A 13204-nucleotide genomic window follows, 5' to 3' on the forward strand; every position below is an offset into this window, starting at 1 on the left:
ATGAAGACAGGTGGACATGTGATGGAGGCACAATGGAGGCAGGACCACTGGGGGATGGATGGTTCATGAAGGCAGGATGGAGAACGGATGGAAGACGGACCAAGGATGGGTGCAGGATGGTTGGAGAGCAGATTGGGGATAGATGGAAGCAGATGGACACATGATGGAGGCACAAGGGAGGCAGGATGGAGGCAGGTTGGAGCTGGGCAGTTCCCAGTGGCCTCACCTCTCGGTCAAGCGTGCGCCCGTTGGAAGCGTTGAGCCTGAGGCTGCGCCCGTCCAGGTAGAACCAGGCAGCGTCGTGGCCGATGAGGCAGAGCTGCAGTGGTGCCCCCGGCGCGTCCCCCCCTGCCGGCAGCCGCGCCACCAGGCTCCCATGGGCGCTGTTCTCCGCGATCTCCGTGAACACGTTCCCGAAGCTGCCGCAGCCATCGCCTTGTGCTGCACCCGCAGGGTGGGGGGCACGTGTGGGGCATGTCCATGAGGGTCCCCAGACCCACGGCTCCATCTCCAGGTCCCCATTTCCTCATGACCCCATCCCCTTAGGTCCCCACTCCTCATAGTGTCTACCCCCAGGGTCCCCAAGCCTTTGGGTCCCCATCTCCTGGTGACCATGTCCCCTGGATCCCCTCCCTTGGGTCCCCATGCCCTTGGGTCCCCATATCTCATGGTTGTCACCCCACAGGGTCTCCATCCCAGGGTCCCCTTCCCAAAGTCCCCATTCTATGGTGACCCCATCACCTGTATCCCCATCCTTGGGTCTTCATCCCCAGGGTTCCCTTCCCTGGTGACCACATCTCAGGGTCCCCAAGGCCCCAGCCACCGTCCCCACCAGTCGCTGGGTGCCCCCATCCCCACTGTCCCCATCCCGCGCTCACCGGTGGCCAGCAGCAGCGCCAGGCAGGTGGCCAGGAGAGCCGGGCAGGACGGCACCGCCATGGGGACAGGGACGGGACCCTCGGTGGTGCCCTGCACGGGGGAAGGACCGGGGCTGGCACTGCGTCCCCGTCCCTTGTCCTTATCCTCTGTCCCCCGTGCCCCCACATCTGTGTCCCGTCAGCCATGGTCTCATGCTTCCAGCCCCAGGTCCCCATCCCTGTCCCCCACCAGGTCCCTGTCCTGTGTCCCCTTCCCCATTTTCTGATCCCTGGGGTCTCCATCCCCACATTCCTGTACCCTGTGTCCCACCTTGGGGTCTCCCTACCCTTGTCCCCGTGATCCTGCCTCCCCCAGTACCCATCCCCCTGATCCGATCCTGGGTCCCCATCCTCAGCTCCCAGTCCCTGCTCGTCCCCACACCTGCCCCCTTTCCCTGGGCATCCCCCGTTGTTGGGTGCCCCCGTTCCCGTGCTCTCGGGGCTCAGGGAGCCCAGGAGACACCCGCGTGTGTCCCCCATGTCCCCCGTGTGTCCCCTCCGTGTCCCTCTCGAGTTCCCCCCACGCCCCCCCCCGGACACCCTCAGCCTGTGGGGGCGGCCACCATCTGGCGCGTCCCCCCCCATTAGCTAATTAGAGCGGGGGGGACCCCATCTGCCACCCAACGCCGCTCCCCCCAGCACCGCGCTGGGCCCCCCCCACGCTGCGCCCCAACACCGGGACCCCCCCGGACCCCGCCGAGCCCCCCGGACCCCGTTACCTGCCCGGTGCTGCTGCCCCGGCCCGGGGGGGGAGGGGGGGATTAAGAGGGGGAGGGGCCGCGCTGCCCGCACCGCCCCGTGAGGGGTAAATCCTGTCCGCACCGCCCCGTCTGCCCTGCGCTGCCTGCACCACCCTGCCTGTACTGGGGTATGTGCTGCCTGCACCGGCTGTCCGCTGCCTGTCGTGCCTGTACTGGGGTATGTGCTGCCTGCACCGGCTGTCCGCTGTCTGTCCTGCTTGCACTGGGGTAGGTCCTGCCTGTGCGCTGCCCTCCGTGCCTGTGCTGTTCCCTGCCTGTGCTATTCCTTGCCTGTTCTGCCTATGTTATTCCCTGCCTGTGCTGCCCACTCTGCCTGCATTACCTTGGGGTGTCTCAATACATGTGCCATCCCTGCCTGCACTGCCTGTGCTATCCACTGCCCGCTCTGCCTGCGCTGCCCTGGGCTGTCTCCTGCCTGCAGCTCTCTCCTGTCCGAGGATGCCTGCACTGCTGCACCATCCGCTGCCTGTACCATCTGCCCTGGGGCTGCTGCCTGCGCAGAACGAAGGAGTCCCCTGAGTGTGCTATTCACTGCCTGTGCTCTCCTGCGCTACCCCTGCCTGGACCATCGCTGCCTGTAACCGGAGAGTGTGCACGGGTGTGCGCCCTATGGTGAGTTCAGGGCTTTGGGGCTGCACTGAGCAGCTCTGGGGACAAGGATGGGGCCTGGGGACAGCAGCTGATCACAGGTGTGTGCACGTATGCAGCTGTGTGTGCATGCACACATCTATGCACATGGCTGAGGGTGTGTGCATGCAGGAGCATGTGCAAGTACGTGCATGTGAAGGTTTCTGCATGCACACGTGTGTATGTGTGCACACGTGTGTGTGTGTGCAAGGGGGATGTGTGTATGCACATGTGTATGTGTGCATGTGTGTGTGCATGCAAGGGGGATGCGTGTATGCACGTGTGCACGTACTTGCCTGTAAGGATGTGTGTGTGTACATGTGCACATGCACGCATGTTTAAGTGCATGCAAAGGTGTCTGCATGTGTACGTGTGCAAATGCGAGTGTGCATATTCACGTCTGCATGCACATGTGTGCTCGCATGTGTGCACACATGCAAAGGTGCATGGATGCATGTGCATGTGCCTGCATATGCGCACGTGAACAGTGTGCTGGTATGTGCATGCACACCAAAGGGCTTACACATGTGTCTGGGCATGCACAGGTGTGTGCACACATGCAAGTCCTGATGTGTGCAAGTACATGCGTGTGTGCACAACTGTGTACGCATGTGTGTGCACATGCACACATCTGCTTGTGTAGGCACATGTATGTGTGCACACGTGTGTGTAAGTGCAGACAGATGTACATGTGCACATGTGTATATGCAGGCATATGTATGTGTGCACATGTGTGTATGTGCAGGCGTGAGTGTAGGCATGTCTGTGTGCACACGTGTGTGCAAGCACATGTGTGTGTGCACATGTGTATGCGCAGATACATGTATGTGTGCACACAGGTGTGTGTGTGCGATCCCTCATGTGTGCATGTGCCCATCACTCCCTCAGTACCCCCCTGCTCCCTGGGGTGTGGGTGTCCCTCATAGTGTGTCCCTGTCCAGCCCCCCCGTGACCCACAGTATGACCCTGCCCCATGCTCCTGTGCCCCAGTGTGTTCCTACCCATGTCCCTCTCCCACCCTGTGCCTCATGGCTTGTCCCCATCCATGGCCTGTCCCTTCCCTCTGCTCCAGTGTGTTCTTACCCCACCCTGTGCCCCACAGTGTGTCCCCACCCCATGTTCCTGTGCCACACTGTGTGTCCTTGTCCTTCCCCTGTGCCCCATAGAATGTCCCCACCCTATGTCCCTGTCCTCCCCATACCCCACCAAGTACCTCTCCCCCACCCCCCCCAGCCCCACGCCGCACCCCACAGAGCACAGGAGGCCGTCATGGTGACAGTTCGTGTTGGGGACCCGCGGGGGGGCACGGTCCAACGGCCGCGTGTCCCGGGGGAGTCCCAGACCCGCTCGGGGGCAGGGATGGGGCAGGAGTGTGCATGGAGCAGGCAGGGAACAGGCACGGAGCGGCAGGAGGGGACGGGCAGCAGGCAAGGACGAGGCAGGGATGGGCAGGGAGCGGGCAGAGTGAGCCAGGACCAGGCAGGATCGCTCAGGACCAGTCAGGATCACGCAGCCCCGCGGCGGCACTTCCTGTTCCAGCGCTGCTGACCCAGAGTCACGGGAGCCTCACCCCCCCCTCCCATCAGTACCGCAGGGGAGGCCTGAGGCCCCCGGGGGGGGCGTTTAGGGTCCCCAGGGAGGGATGGTGGGGTCCAAAGAGGGTTTTGAGGTCCATGGGGGTGGGGGCTGAGCTCGCCCGAGGGTGTTGATGACCCCGGAGGACGGGTTTAGGACACCACAGGGGGTTTAGGACCTCAGTGGGGGGGAAACTGTGTTTCCCGTCAGGGCTGAGGTCTCTCGGGACGGTTCCAAGGGGGTTCCAGGAATGCTCCAAGGGGGTTGTTCCGGGGGTGCCCGCTCCTAGCGCAGGTCCTCGGGGGAGAAGAGGCCCCTGGCGCGGCGCAGCACCGAGTCCTTGCTAGGGTCGTAGGGGTGGTCCTTGGAGGGGATCTCGAGCACGGCGGGCAGCGGCCGGCGGTGCTCCTCCACGGCGTGCCGGATGAGATCGGCCACGCACTGGCTGATCAGGATGATGCCGATGTCCTCCCGGTTCAGGAAGCTCCTGCGGGCGGGCCGGGGGCTCCCATCAGCACCCGAACCCCCCCATCCCTACCCGGTGTGTGTGTGTGTGCCCCTCCCGGCGGAGCGGCGCCTACCGGAACGCCTCCTCGATCTCGGCCACGCTCGTCTCCTTGCCCACCACCAGGAAGTTGGGCTTGCGGTGCTTGTCCAGCTCGCCGATGCCGCCCAGCAGGAACCCGGTCACCGTGTCCTCATCGCCCAGCACCGCGATCAGCTTCCCGCGCACCGACATGGCCGCGGCCCCCACCGACACCCGTCCGCGACGAGCGCCGCCAGCTGCCGGGAACAGGGGAAGGCCACGCCCCCTGGCCCTCGGAGCCACGCCCACCGCGCCGGCGCAGAACGATGCGAACCTGGAGGCTCCGCCCCCAGACGGTGACCACGCCCCCCTACCGGTTATTGACAGCTCTGCGTGGCCACGCCTCCAACTGACTACACCGCGTACCCTCGTTGCCAGGGCAACCCCGGTGTCGCCCCGCCCACACGGCCACCTCCCAGCATTGCGCATGCGGGGCTAACACCGTGGCGGCACACCGAAGCCAATGGGGGATTCCCCGATTCCATGGAGATACTCCCAAACTCCATGGGATCACCCCAAATTCCATAGGGACATCCTGTGACCCCAGGGCCTCACTGCACTGGACTAGCCCCCATCAGGCTTTCAGCTTGCTCCTTTTACTTTGCACCTATGAATCTTTGATTAGGGGATTAGGTATCTAGGAGGGCTGCTGAAGGAAGTTAGGAGGAAAAACACCCCAATTCCAGATCCTTGTTGGACTTCGGAATGTTCACATCAGGTCCATGTGCAGAAGCATGGGAAGCTTTGAAATAAATAAGCGAGGTACCAGGGTGTTTCAGTAATGCCAGAATTAGGGAATTACACAGACGGTTTGAGTTGTAATTTTGGTTTTATGTGCCCAATCTCTACTCCAATTAAGGTGCCTTCGGAGAACTTAAATCTGACTCTAATTTGAAATGCACTGCTACAAACTCTCTCAGCCGCTAGCTGAGAAGCAAGAACGGTGGGAAGTTGCCTGGGGAAAGGTAAATGTTACCTATCACACTGGGCTACAGTGGATGCCAAACAGGATGAGTCAGCTTTGAAAGATTTTCCAAAGTCAGCTCCCAGCCAGAAAAAGTGATTATATAGGATTTAGGAACCAGCTACTCATAACTTTAATAATGACTCACCATTTCCTCTGCTTGATAGATTGCTTAGCACTGACTTGGATGCTCTGATAGATCAGCTTTAATAACAAGCTGCGTGATTTACCTTGAGGTGGTATTATATTCCGTGAAGATAGCTCAGGTTTCTGATATGAGAAAGAAGGAAAATAATACTTGCATAACAGAAGGTATAAATATGGTATATTCCAGAAATATCCTTAAGCTGCTGTTCTCATAGCTGTTTCAAATTAATCTGTATTTGTTTCCCTAAGCCCTGTGACAAGTCAAGAAGAGAACCAAAGTGCCCCGAGTGTAGTTAACTCATCAGTGAATCTCTTCAAGGTGAAAAAAAATCAGGAAGGTATCACATCCAAACTATTCTGTCTGCTCACATCATCATGTTTAGCGTGAGTGCATTGCATTTGTGCCACTGGAAAAACAGGTCATCTAGCCTAAACTGATGCTACAAGCTGCTGAAGTCAACTGACTGACTCTGTGCAGGAGTCAATGAGTACTCGCACAGTTGGGTATCTGGCTTCATCTGGGTGGAAGCCTGACAGAGCAGGAGAAACAAACAGGCTGTGATAACATCTGGTCCATCCAACCAGTCTGAAGTCTCAGCTCCAACATCTACTGCCATGGCAACTGGACAGAAGTGTGGTTCATCAAGAGGCAGAGCAGCAATGTAAGTAATAAATCAACATATCAAGGGCTTAATGGACATTATTAGAAAAAATCATGATTACTAGGAAAAAAGGAAAAACTTGTTCTGTTCCTGACCAGTACTATGTTGGAAGGTAAACATCCTGAATCCCACTGGGCTGTTCTTGCAATCACTGTAAAATACTTCTTCATAAACACCTTCTTATTTCAAACGCAGTGGAGTTGACATAGTTCAAAATACAGATGTGAAATTGGAGTTCTACCATGAAACACACTGTGGCAGAATGACCTGGTACATTTTCATGCATGTTGTCTTTCGTTAATTCAATCTCAGAATATTAAATCTGATTAAATATGTAATTAAATATTAAATTACTGACTACACCTTAATAGTAATAAAAACACAGTGTGAATATAAGTGTCTGTTGATACTATGTTAAAGAATTCAGGGGCTCTCCTTTAAGCACTTTCACCTGTGGGCAGAACAAGTCAGAATGTAGCAAGTTCCATTCTTCATCAGAAGCAAAAATGTAAGTATGTTATCACACAAGTATGCCTCATGGGAACAGCTCCCTTAAATTAAAAGTGAATATGTGAGAACGGTTCTATCACATTACTATGAATGAATCTGTATTATTCTCTGAACAGCTGTTGCATGAGCAGAGTCACACTCAAAGCAGAAGGAAGAGTAAAAATTTTCCTTTATTTGTCAAAAAATCTTTGCCGCATGTCATGTCAGGAAATAATCTTCTCTGTTTTATATGTTAAAACTAACTTTTCTGGGACCATTTTATTCTTAAGTAAGTAATTTTGGATGCAAAGATCTCACTGTATGGAATGTGTGCATCATTACTGTTTGGGGCATTAGGAACACTGTGTGAGCAGTGCTGATATAATGAAAGAGAAATGATGATTCACTACTAGCTTCATAAGGTGTGGGATTTACCAGTGGATTCAAGTCAGTGTTTTGCCTTTCTCCTTGGAAAGCTGCCAGTGAAAGGAAACCTGCTCATAATTACTAATCAAAACCCTAGCCAGGAGGTGGTTTCTAAAGGAGCTTCTGTGAGACAGCAGTGCTTATTAAGAATGGAGATTGCAACTGTAGGTATTTTTCCTTGAAAAACAGCTATGGGAAGCCTGCCTTCTTTTGCTCTGTTTTAGATGAATCTTCTACTTTTTCCTTCTGCATCCTCAGGAAGAAAGGACCTCTTTTTATTTTCAATGCTCACAACTTCCCCCAGTCCTCCGTAATTTGGCATCTTCTAAAATTTTTCATCCTCTTGTTCAAGGTAGCCCCCAGATTTGCCTGTGTTGCCCCTCATCTCTCCAGCTGTATGTCCTCTCTCTGAGCTACCCCAGATTTGTGACTGGAGATGCTGGGAGGAGACTCCTACATACCGTGGCTACCACTGCAAACTCTTTAATCACTTATAAGAGAAATCTTGACTAAGTTGCAAATGTGAAAGCTCCACACCAAACCTGCCCTTCTACTTTATCTCAGTCTATTTGCCATATGTCATGTCAAATTTTATGCTTCAGAAGAAATATAAAAGTGCACTTCAGTGCAAAAGCTACACCAAACAAAAACTGCAAAACAGCCCTACAAACAGCAGAGTGTGCAATTCGCTACCTGTTAAGATTAACTGTGTATCAACAAAAGGGGAGCAAATATGTCAGTAAACAGGTTCTGGTTGCAGGATCACAAAGGAATTGCTACATGAAATCAAGACTGAAAAATCTATTATGTTTTAAAAAATGATCCTATAGTTTCATTTCTCAGACATAACAAAGTCCTGGCCTGCAGTGGTTGCTAAAGGTCTCACACATTTCCAAAGAAAAAGGATATTAAGTACAGCAGCATATCAGTCCCAAAACACAGTCCATTTCTGCCAGTCCATCATGTCTCTGGCATTTTTGTCTAGAAAACTTAATTTTCACTTTGTGTGAGGACTCCCCAAAGGGAGTTTTATTCTTTACTCTGTTTCCTATGCTAACCTCCTGTCCTTCAACATGGTTTGAGCAATTTGGCTGCATTCACTTCCCATGAGTGTCTTCTGATCCATATGAGATGCATGACACAGCACAGTGTTATCTGAGCATTTTAACTTTTTATTAAGTTCAGAGCTGCCATATCCCTCCTGTCAGAACTATTTCCATTCTCCAGGTTGTTTATTTAGGACAGAAACTGGTCACAGAAAAAAAATGTGTAGTGCCATTAAATCCCAGTGGATTTAAAATCCTTCTGACCTTTATGCCCATTGCTGCTTGACAGCATCGATCAGTAAGATCTCACCACTCTTCCTGGTTTTTCTATTATCGACAAACACTTTGTATCAGAGTGCCTTACACAAAAACAGAAGGCAGGGTTCAGTTTGTTATTCTCTATCCAGACCTGGAAGCAGTTGGGATGAATGGGAGGACTGTGAAGTTCTTTCCTGTAATGATGGGCTCTATTACTGTCCCTCATCTGCTCCTAACTCACCCTTTTTAATTTGTACATCCTCCTTGGAATCCTTGCTTTTCCAACAGAATTCCTATTGGGAATGGCTGTTTAAGGAAAAAGAGAAGAATGAGAATTAGTGAGAAGTTAATCTTTGTATTCATTAAATTTGTTGTTACAAAAGATGAACAGTTGCTTTTAAGCTGTTTTTAGCTGTAATCCTAGCACTTCAATTGGCTCATCTTGTAAGATCACATGAAGAATACTGCATTAAATTCATTACCAGAAAAGTACAGAAAAATTGGAGGAATGCTAACAAAAAACAGTTAGTGCACAACAGTGATTTATTCATGAAGGAAGATTAATAGCTAAACTCAGGAGCCCGGCTTAAGGGAAGTAATTGGAAAAGTTCTCAAAGGATCCCCTGGAAACTGGCTCAGACCTCAGACTCTGAAAGTTCTTACTCATTTTTATTTAGACCTTTTTCAAGAAAAGCTCCAGTTGAAAACTAAACAGGGAGAAACTGGCTACAAATATGCTCTTTGGTCCTGAAGCTGAACTACAAGAAGGCAGAGAAATGCTCTCAGGGCCCAGGCATCTTCTGGGACGGTGCTTGTTGGCACAGGCAAAACCGTGCCAGTGTTCCCACAGCTGCATACAGTGCAGACAACAGCACACCTCTGCTTCAGCCCAGTTCTGGCCCAGGTTAGCATGCAAATGTAGATGTAAACTGAGTGCAGAATCACATCTCACAGTCACATGCTGCTGGCCGTAAGGTGACCTGCACAGGAAAATCGAAAAAATAAAAATGGAGCACGGAACGTACTGAAGTCTGAGGGAAACACTCCCCCTCCCATTCACTCTTCACTAGAATCATAGAACAGTTAGGGTTGGAAAGAACCTTAAGATCATCCGGTTCCAACCCCCTGCCATGGGCAGGGACACCTCATACTAAAACATGTCACCCAAGGCTTCATCCAACCTGGCCTTGAACACTGCCAGGGATGGAGCATTCACAACCTCCCTGGGCAACCCATTCCAGTACCTCACCACCCTAACACTAAAGAATTTCTTCCTTATATCCAATCTAAACCTCCCCTGTTTAAGTTTTTACCCATTACCCCTTGTCCTGTCACTACAGTCCCTAATGAATAGTCCCTCCCCAGCATCCCTGTAGGCCCCCTTCAGATACTGGAAGGCTGCTATGACTTCTCCACGCAGCCTTTTCTTCTCCAGGCTGAACAGCCCCAACTTTCTCAGCCTGTCTTCATATGGGAGGTGCTGCAGCCCCTGATCATCCTCTTAAAACGTGAAGATGAATAAATACAGAACATACAGAACCATTAATTATGCCAGCATACTGGAGAGAAAAAAATCTGCAAACCAAAATATTATCACATGCTCATTAGTTACCTACTTTCATTACAAATAGCACTGGGGGATTTCAGGAATTTCATAGGAAGGCTGGCCTTTGATTTTCTTGGTTTTGGGTAGGTTTTTTGGTTGTTTTGTTTTCCTTAGCCTTTTCATTAATGGAACACACTGGGGTAATGTAAGGGGGTTTGGTGGGTTTTGGTTTTTGTTGTGGCGTTGTTGTTTTTTAAATAAGCTAACACGATATAGACTGTCTTTGAAACAACACTGCAAAGTATTATCCACTGCAAAACATTGTTATGGGAGGTTTTATCTGTTCCTGGAGAATTATATAACAGTTTTGATTTCTCTCCTGAGAAATACAAAACTGTAAGCACGACATGGAGCCTGGTGAATGAATGTAATATATTCAAGTGGAACTTCTTGTACCCGTACATTTAATTCTTAAAACAGTTACATCTTTTTTAAAGTCTGTAGCAGCAGCCATTCCATCCAGATTTTTTGTGTGTGTTGGGGGTGCTTTTTCTTCCCTCAGACACAGAAACTTGTAGCACCATTTCTTTAATGCTGTGCAACAGTGTGGTTAAGTTGAAGCGACTTATCTTACAGGTAAGGTCATCATTCTATAATGGGAAATACATGCCAGATGGTACAAACTTTTTGTGGTCTTGAAAAAAGAATGAGACCTCTCTTTCTGCTATCAGGCTCTTGGGGAAGTCAGCTTTGAAACACCAGAGAAAGTATTTCTGAATCTGCTTTTAAAAATTAATCTATTGTGCCTTTGAACAGCAAACAAATGGCCATAAAGAACCGACTATAAGAAAGGTAGGTAAGGGCTTGTCAGAACATATTTAGTATTCATTTTCATAACAACCTTGACCCTAGACACTGATTCTTAAAAGTAAGCCTAACATTCCTACAGTAACAAGTTTCCAAGATCTTAAGCCAAAGAAGAAAATTCACAGCAGTGTACCCACATGCTCACTACCAATAATCCCAGCATGCACACCACAAAAATAACATGCTGATTAACAGCTCCTAGGAATACCGGTCCTACTTAATATTCATAGGCCCTCGAATCAAGTTCCTCTCTCTTGGGTCTGATCAAGAGAGAACGCTAATATCTGTCAAACACACTGTACTTAGCAATTTGATGCAGCACGAGCTGATGTGGCTGTGACATAGCAGCAAAGCCCTTTTAGATAGCTTAAGGAAATTCAGGATGGCTGCATCAATGCCAAAGAACAAGATAAGTGGCCTTACACAACACACTGCATTAGGTTCTTAAAATATTACTAGCCTGGGCACATGAAGAGTATAAATGTACACAATAAGGATTTGATTATGTCCAATAATAGTTGAGCATTTGCTATTTTACAGAGCAATTCTGGCTTCTATGTTAAATACTATGTGCCCCGAGGGAACACTGAAACAGTTTGTGTCTTATGTTTCTTACAGACGAAAGAATGAGAGAATGCTGAGACACTACACAAAGCTAGGAAACACAAACCAGTAGCCAAGACACAAAACCCATCATTGCTGAACTTTTTTTTTAAAGGGATTTCATTGTAGAGGGCTACACAGAGGACTATATGAGCTATATAGAGGACTATAAGCTTTATGACATTATCAAACATGTTTGTTTCTCCTCTGCGTTTTAGAAATAGGTCTTTTAAAAATAAAATGATTCTTTTATATCTATTTCAAACCATTTACTCTGCACATTGCATCAAGGCTTCATTTTTTTTTTCATAATGAAAGGGTTGTATTGGGTTTTAGATTCTTCTGGAGCCTTTAATAGGGAGCAGTCGTGTGTCACAACTCTGAATTCAACGCAAAGAACATGTCTTACTTCCTAAAGCTCTGAAAATGCCAAGCATGTTTTCCAAGCAGACTTCAACATTACTGCTAATGCTGTGGTTTATACTGGCAGAATTCCAAGTCAACTCACTCTATCTGTCCTGAATAGGGGGATCAATCCTACAACTCTCAAGTTTTCAGAAAGTCCCTTTTCTAGACAATAATTAAGTATGCTGCAATAACTGTAACAACTTTTTGTTACAAAATTGTATGTTTACATAAACTGTGTTTACATACAAAACATACAAAATTGTGTGTTTACAAAAAATTGTAACAACTCTCACCTCTTTTTATACACACATCTCAAGCTCTGCTAGTTTGATACTTAATAAAGCCTGTGAGACATATCTCTCTCATTCATGGTATCTCTGACAGCTTCTAAAATTCATTGTCATGCTGGTAAGTAGCTGACAACTCCTGGGCCTTATGTCATTTTCCAGGAAGCTCATTCCCAGCAGTAAGGATAGCTGACTGTCATTCAGGTCCAGCACTTGAATTTAGTATCATGAAAGGCACCTAGGATGGGTTGTGTTGTCCATAATTTCCCCTCCTCAAAAGTACTACTGTGGAAATGATCCCTCTCTGGCACCCTGAAAGATCATGTGGAAAAATCCAAAACACTTCCATCTCAAGATGAATGAAAGTTTAAACTCTCTGCTATTCCTGCCTCCTGCTGCGCTAGATACATCACCTAATTTCATGCTCTGAGGGTTTCCAGTAGATGGTCCCTTCAAAGGGGATGTCTGGCATGGGATAACATTACAAAATACAGCAAGCCTCGTCAGATTATACTCTAAGATTTATGAATTATCATGGAAGTTATATCATGGTGCATTAGAAGGTAAAATCATAAGGTTGTCAAAGTGTGTTTTCTTTTTATTGTACATTCTTGGGTTTTGTGGTGGAATTTAAAGTGAGACAGATGGAAAAAAGCTAATCCCCAAAGGTAATCTAAGATCTCAAGGTATTTTTCAAACTATGATTTAAAACCTTTATGGCAGAGTAATTTTTGACTGAATCTCCTGGTCTTGTGCTCATCTGTTTTTTTTTTTTTTACTCTTAACAATGTTTCCTTGCGCATATTTGTTGTAAATTTCTAAATCTATACAGTTGCTCATTTTTCTATTTTTCACTCTTACAACTTTCATGGATGGAATACCTTGTATTAGAGTTAACAATTTTACCATTGACTTCATAAAGTCGAAGACTTACTTTAGCTTCTATTCTCTGACTGCACAGGTAGCAGTATTGAATTAGGACAGAGAATAAAGCAGACAGGAATCTTAAACTTGTCTATATTGTGGAGATAAGCA

General features: G+C 48.8%; 1 protein-coding gene across 1 annotated transcript; it reads right to left on the reverse strand.

The window, feature by feature from the left end:
- Positions 1-3572: 3572 nt before the first annotated feature.
- On the reverse strand, positions 3573-4704 carry ATP6V1F (ATPase H+ transporting V1 subunit F). The gene is made up of 2 exons (XM_005142590.3): positions 4462-4704; positions 3573-4367 (listed from the first exon to the last, which is right to left on the reverse strand). Exons 1-2 carry the CDS (start codon positions 4617-4619, stop codon positions 4166-4168), a joined length of 360 nt encoding a protein of 119 aa, XP_005142647.1. The 5' UTR covers positions 4620-4704; the 3' UTR covers positions 3573-4165.
- Positions 4705-13204: the final 8500 nt, after the last annotated feature.

The sequence above is a fragment of the Melopsittacus undulatus genome, chromosome 5 (genome assembly GCF_012275295.1).
Source record: "Melopsittacus undulatus isolate bMelUnd1 chromosome 5, bMelUnd1.mat.Z, whole genome shotgun sequence".
Classification (NCBI taxonomy): domain Eukaryota; kingdom Metazoa; phylum Chordata; class Aves; order Psittaciformes; family Psittaculidae; genus Melopsittacus; species Melopsittacus undulatus.

What these genes read in the sequence shown, in the direction of transcription:
- ATP6V1F (XM_005142590.3), bottom strand. Translation starts at nt 4,619, where the DNA reads ATGTCGGTGCGCGGGAAGCTGATCGCGGTGCTGGGCGATGAGGACACG. An exon ending in GAGATCGAGGAGGCGTTCCG is followed by an intron (nt 4,368 to 4,461) that starts GTAGGCGCCGCT and finishes GCCCGCCCGCAG; the next exon opens with GAGCTTCCTGAACCGGGAGG.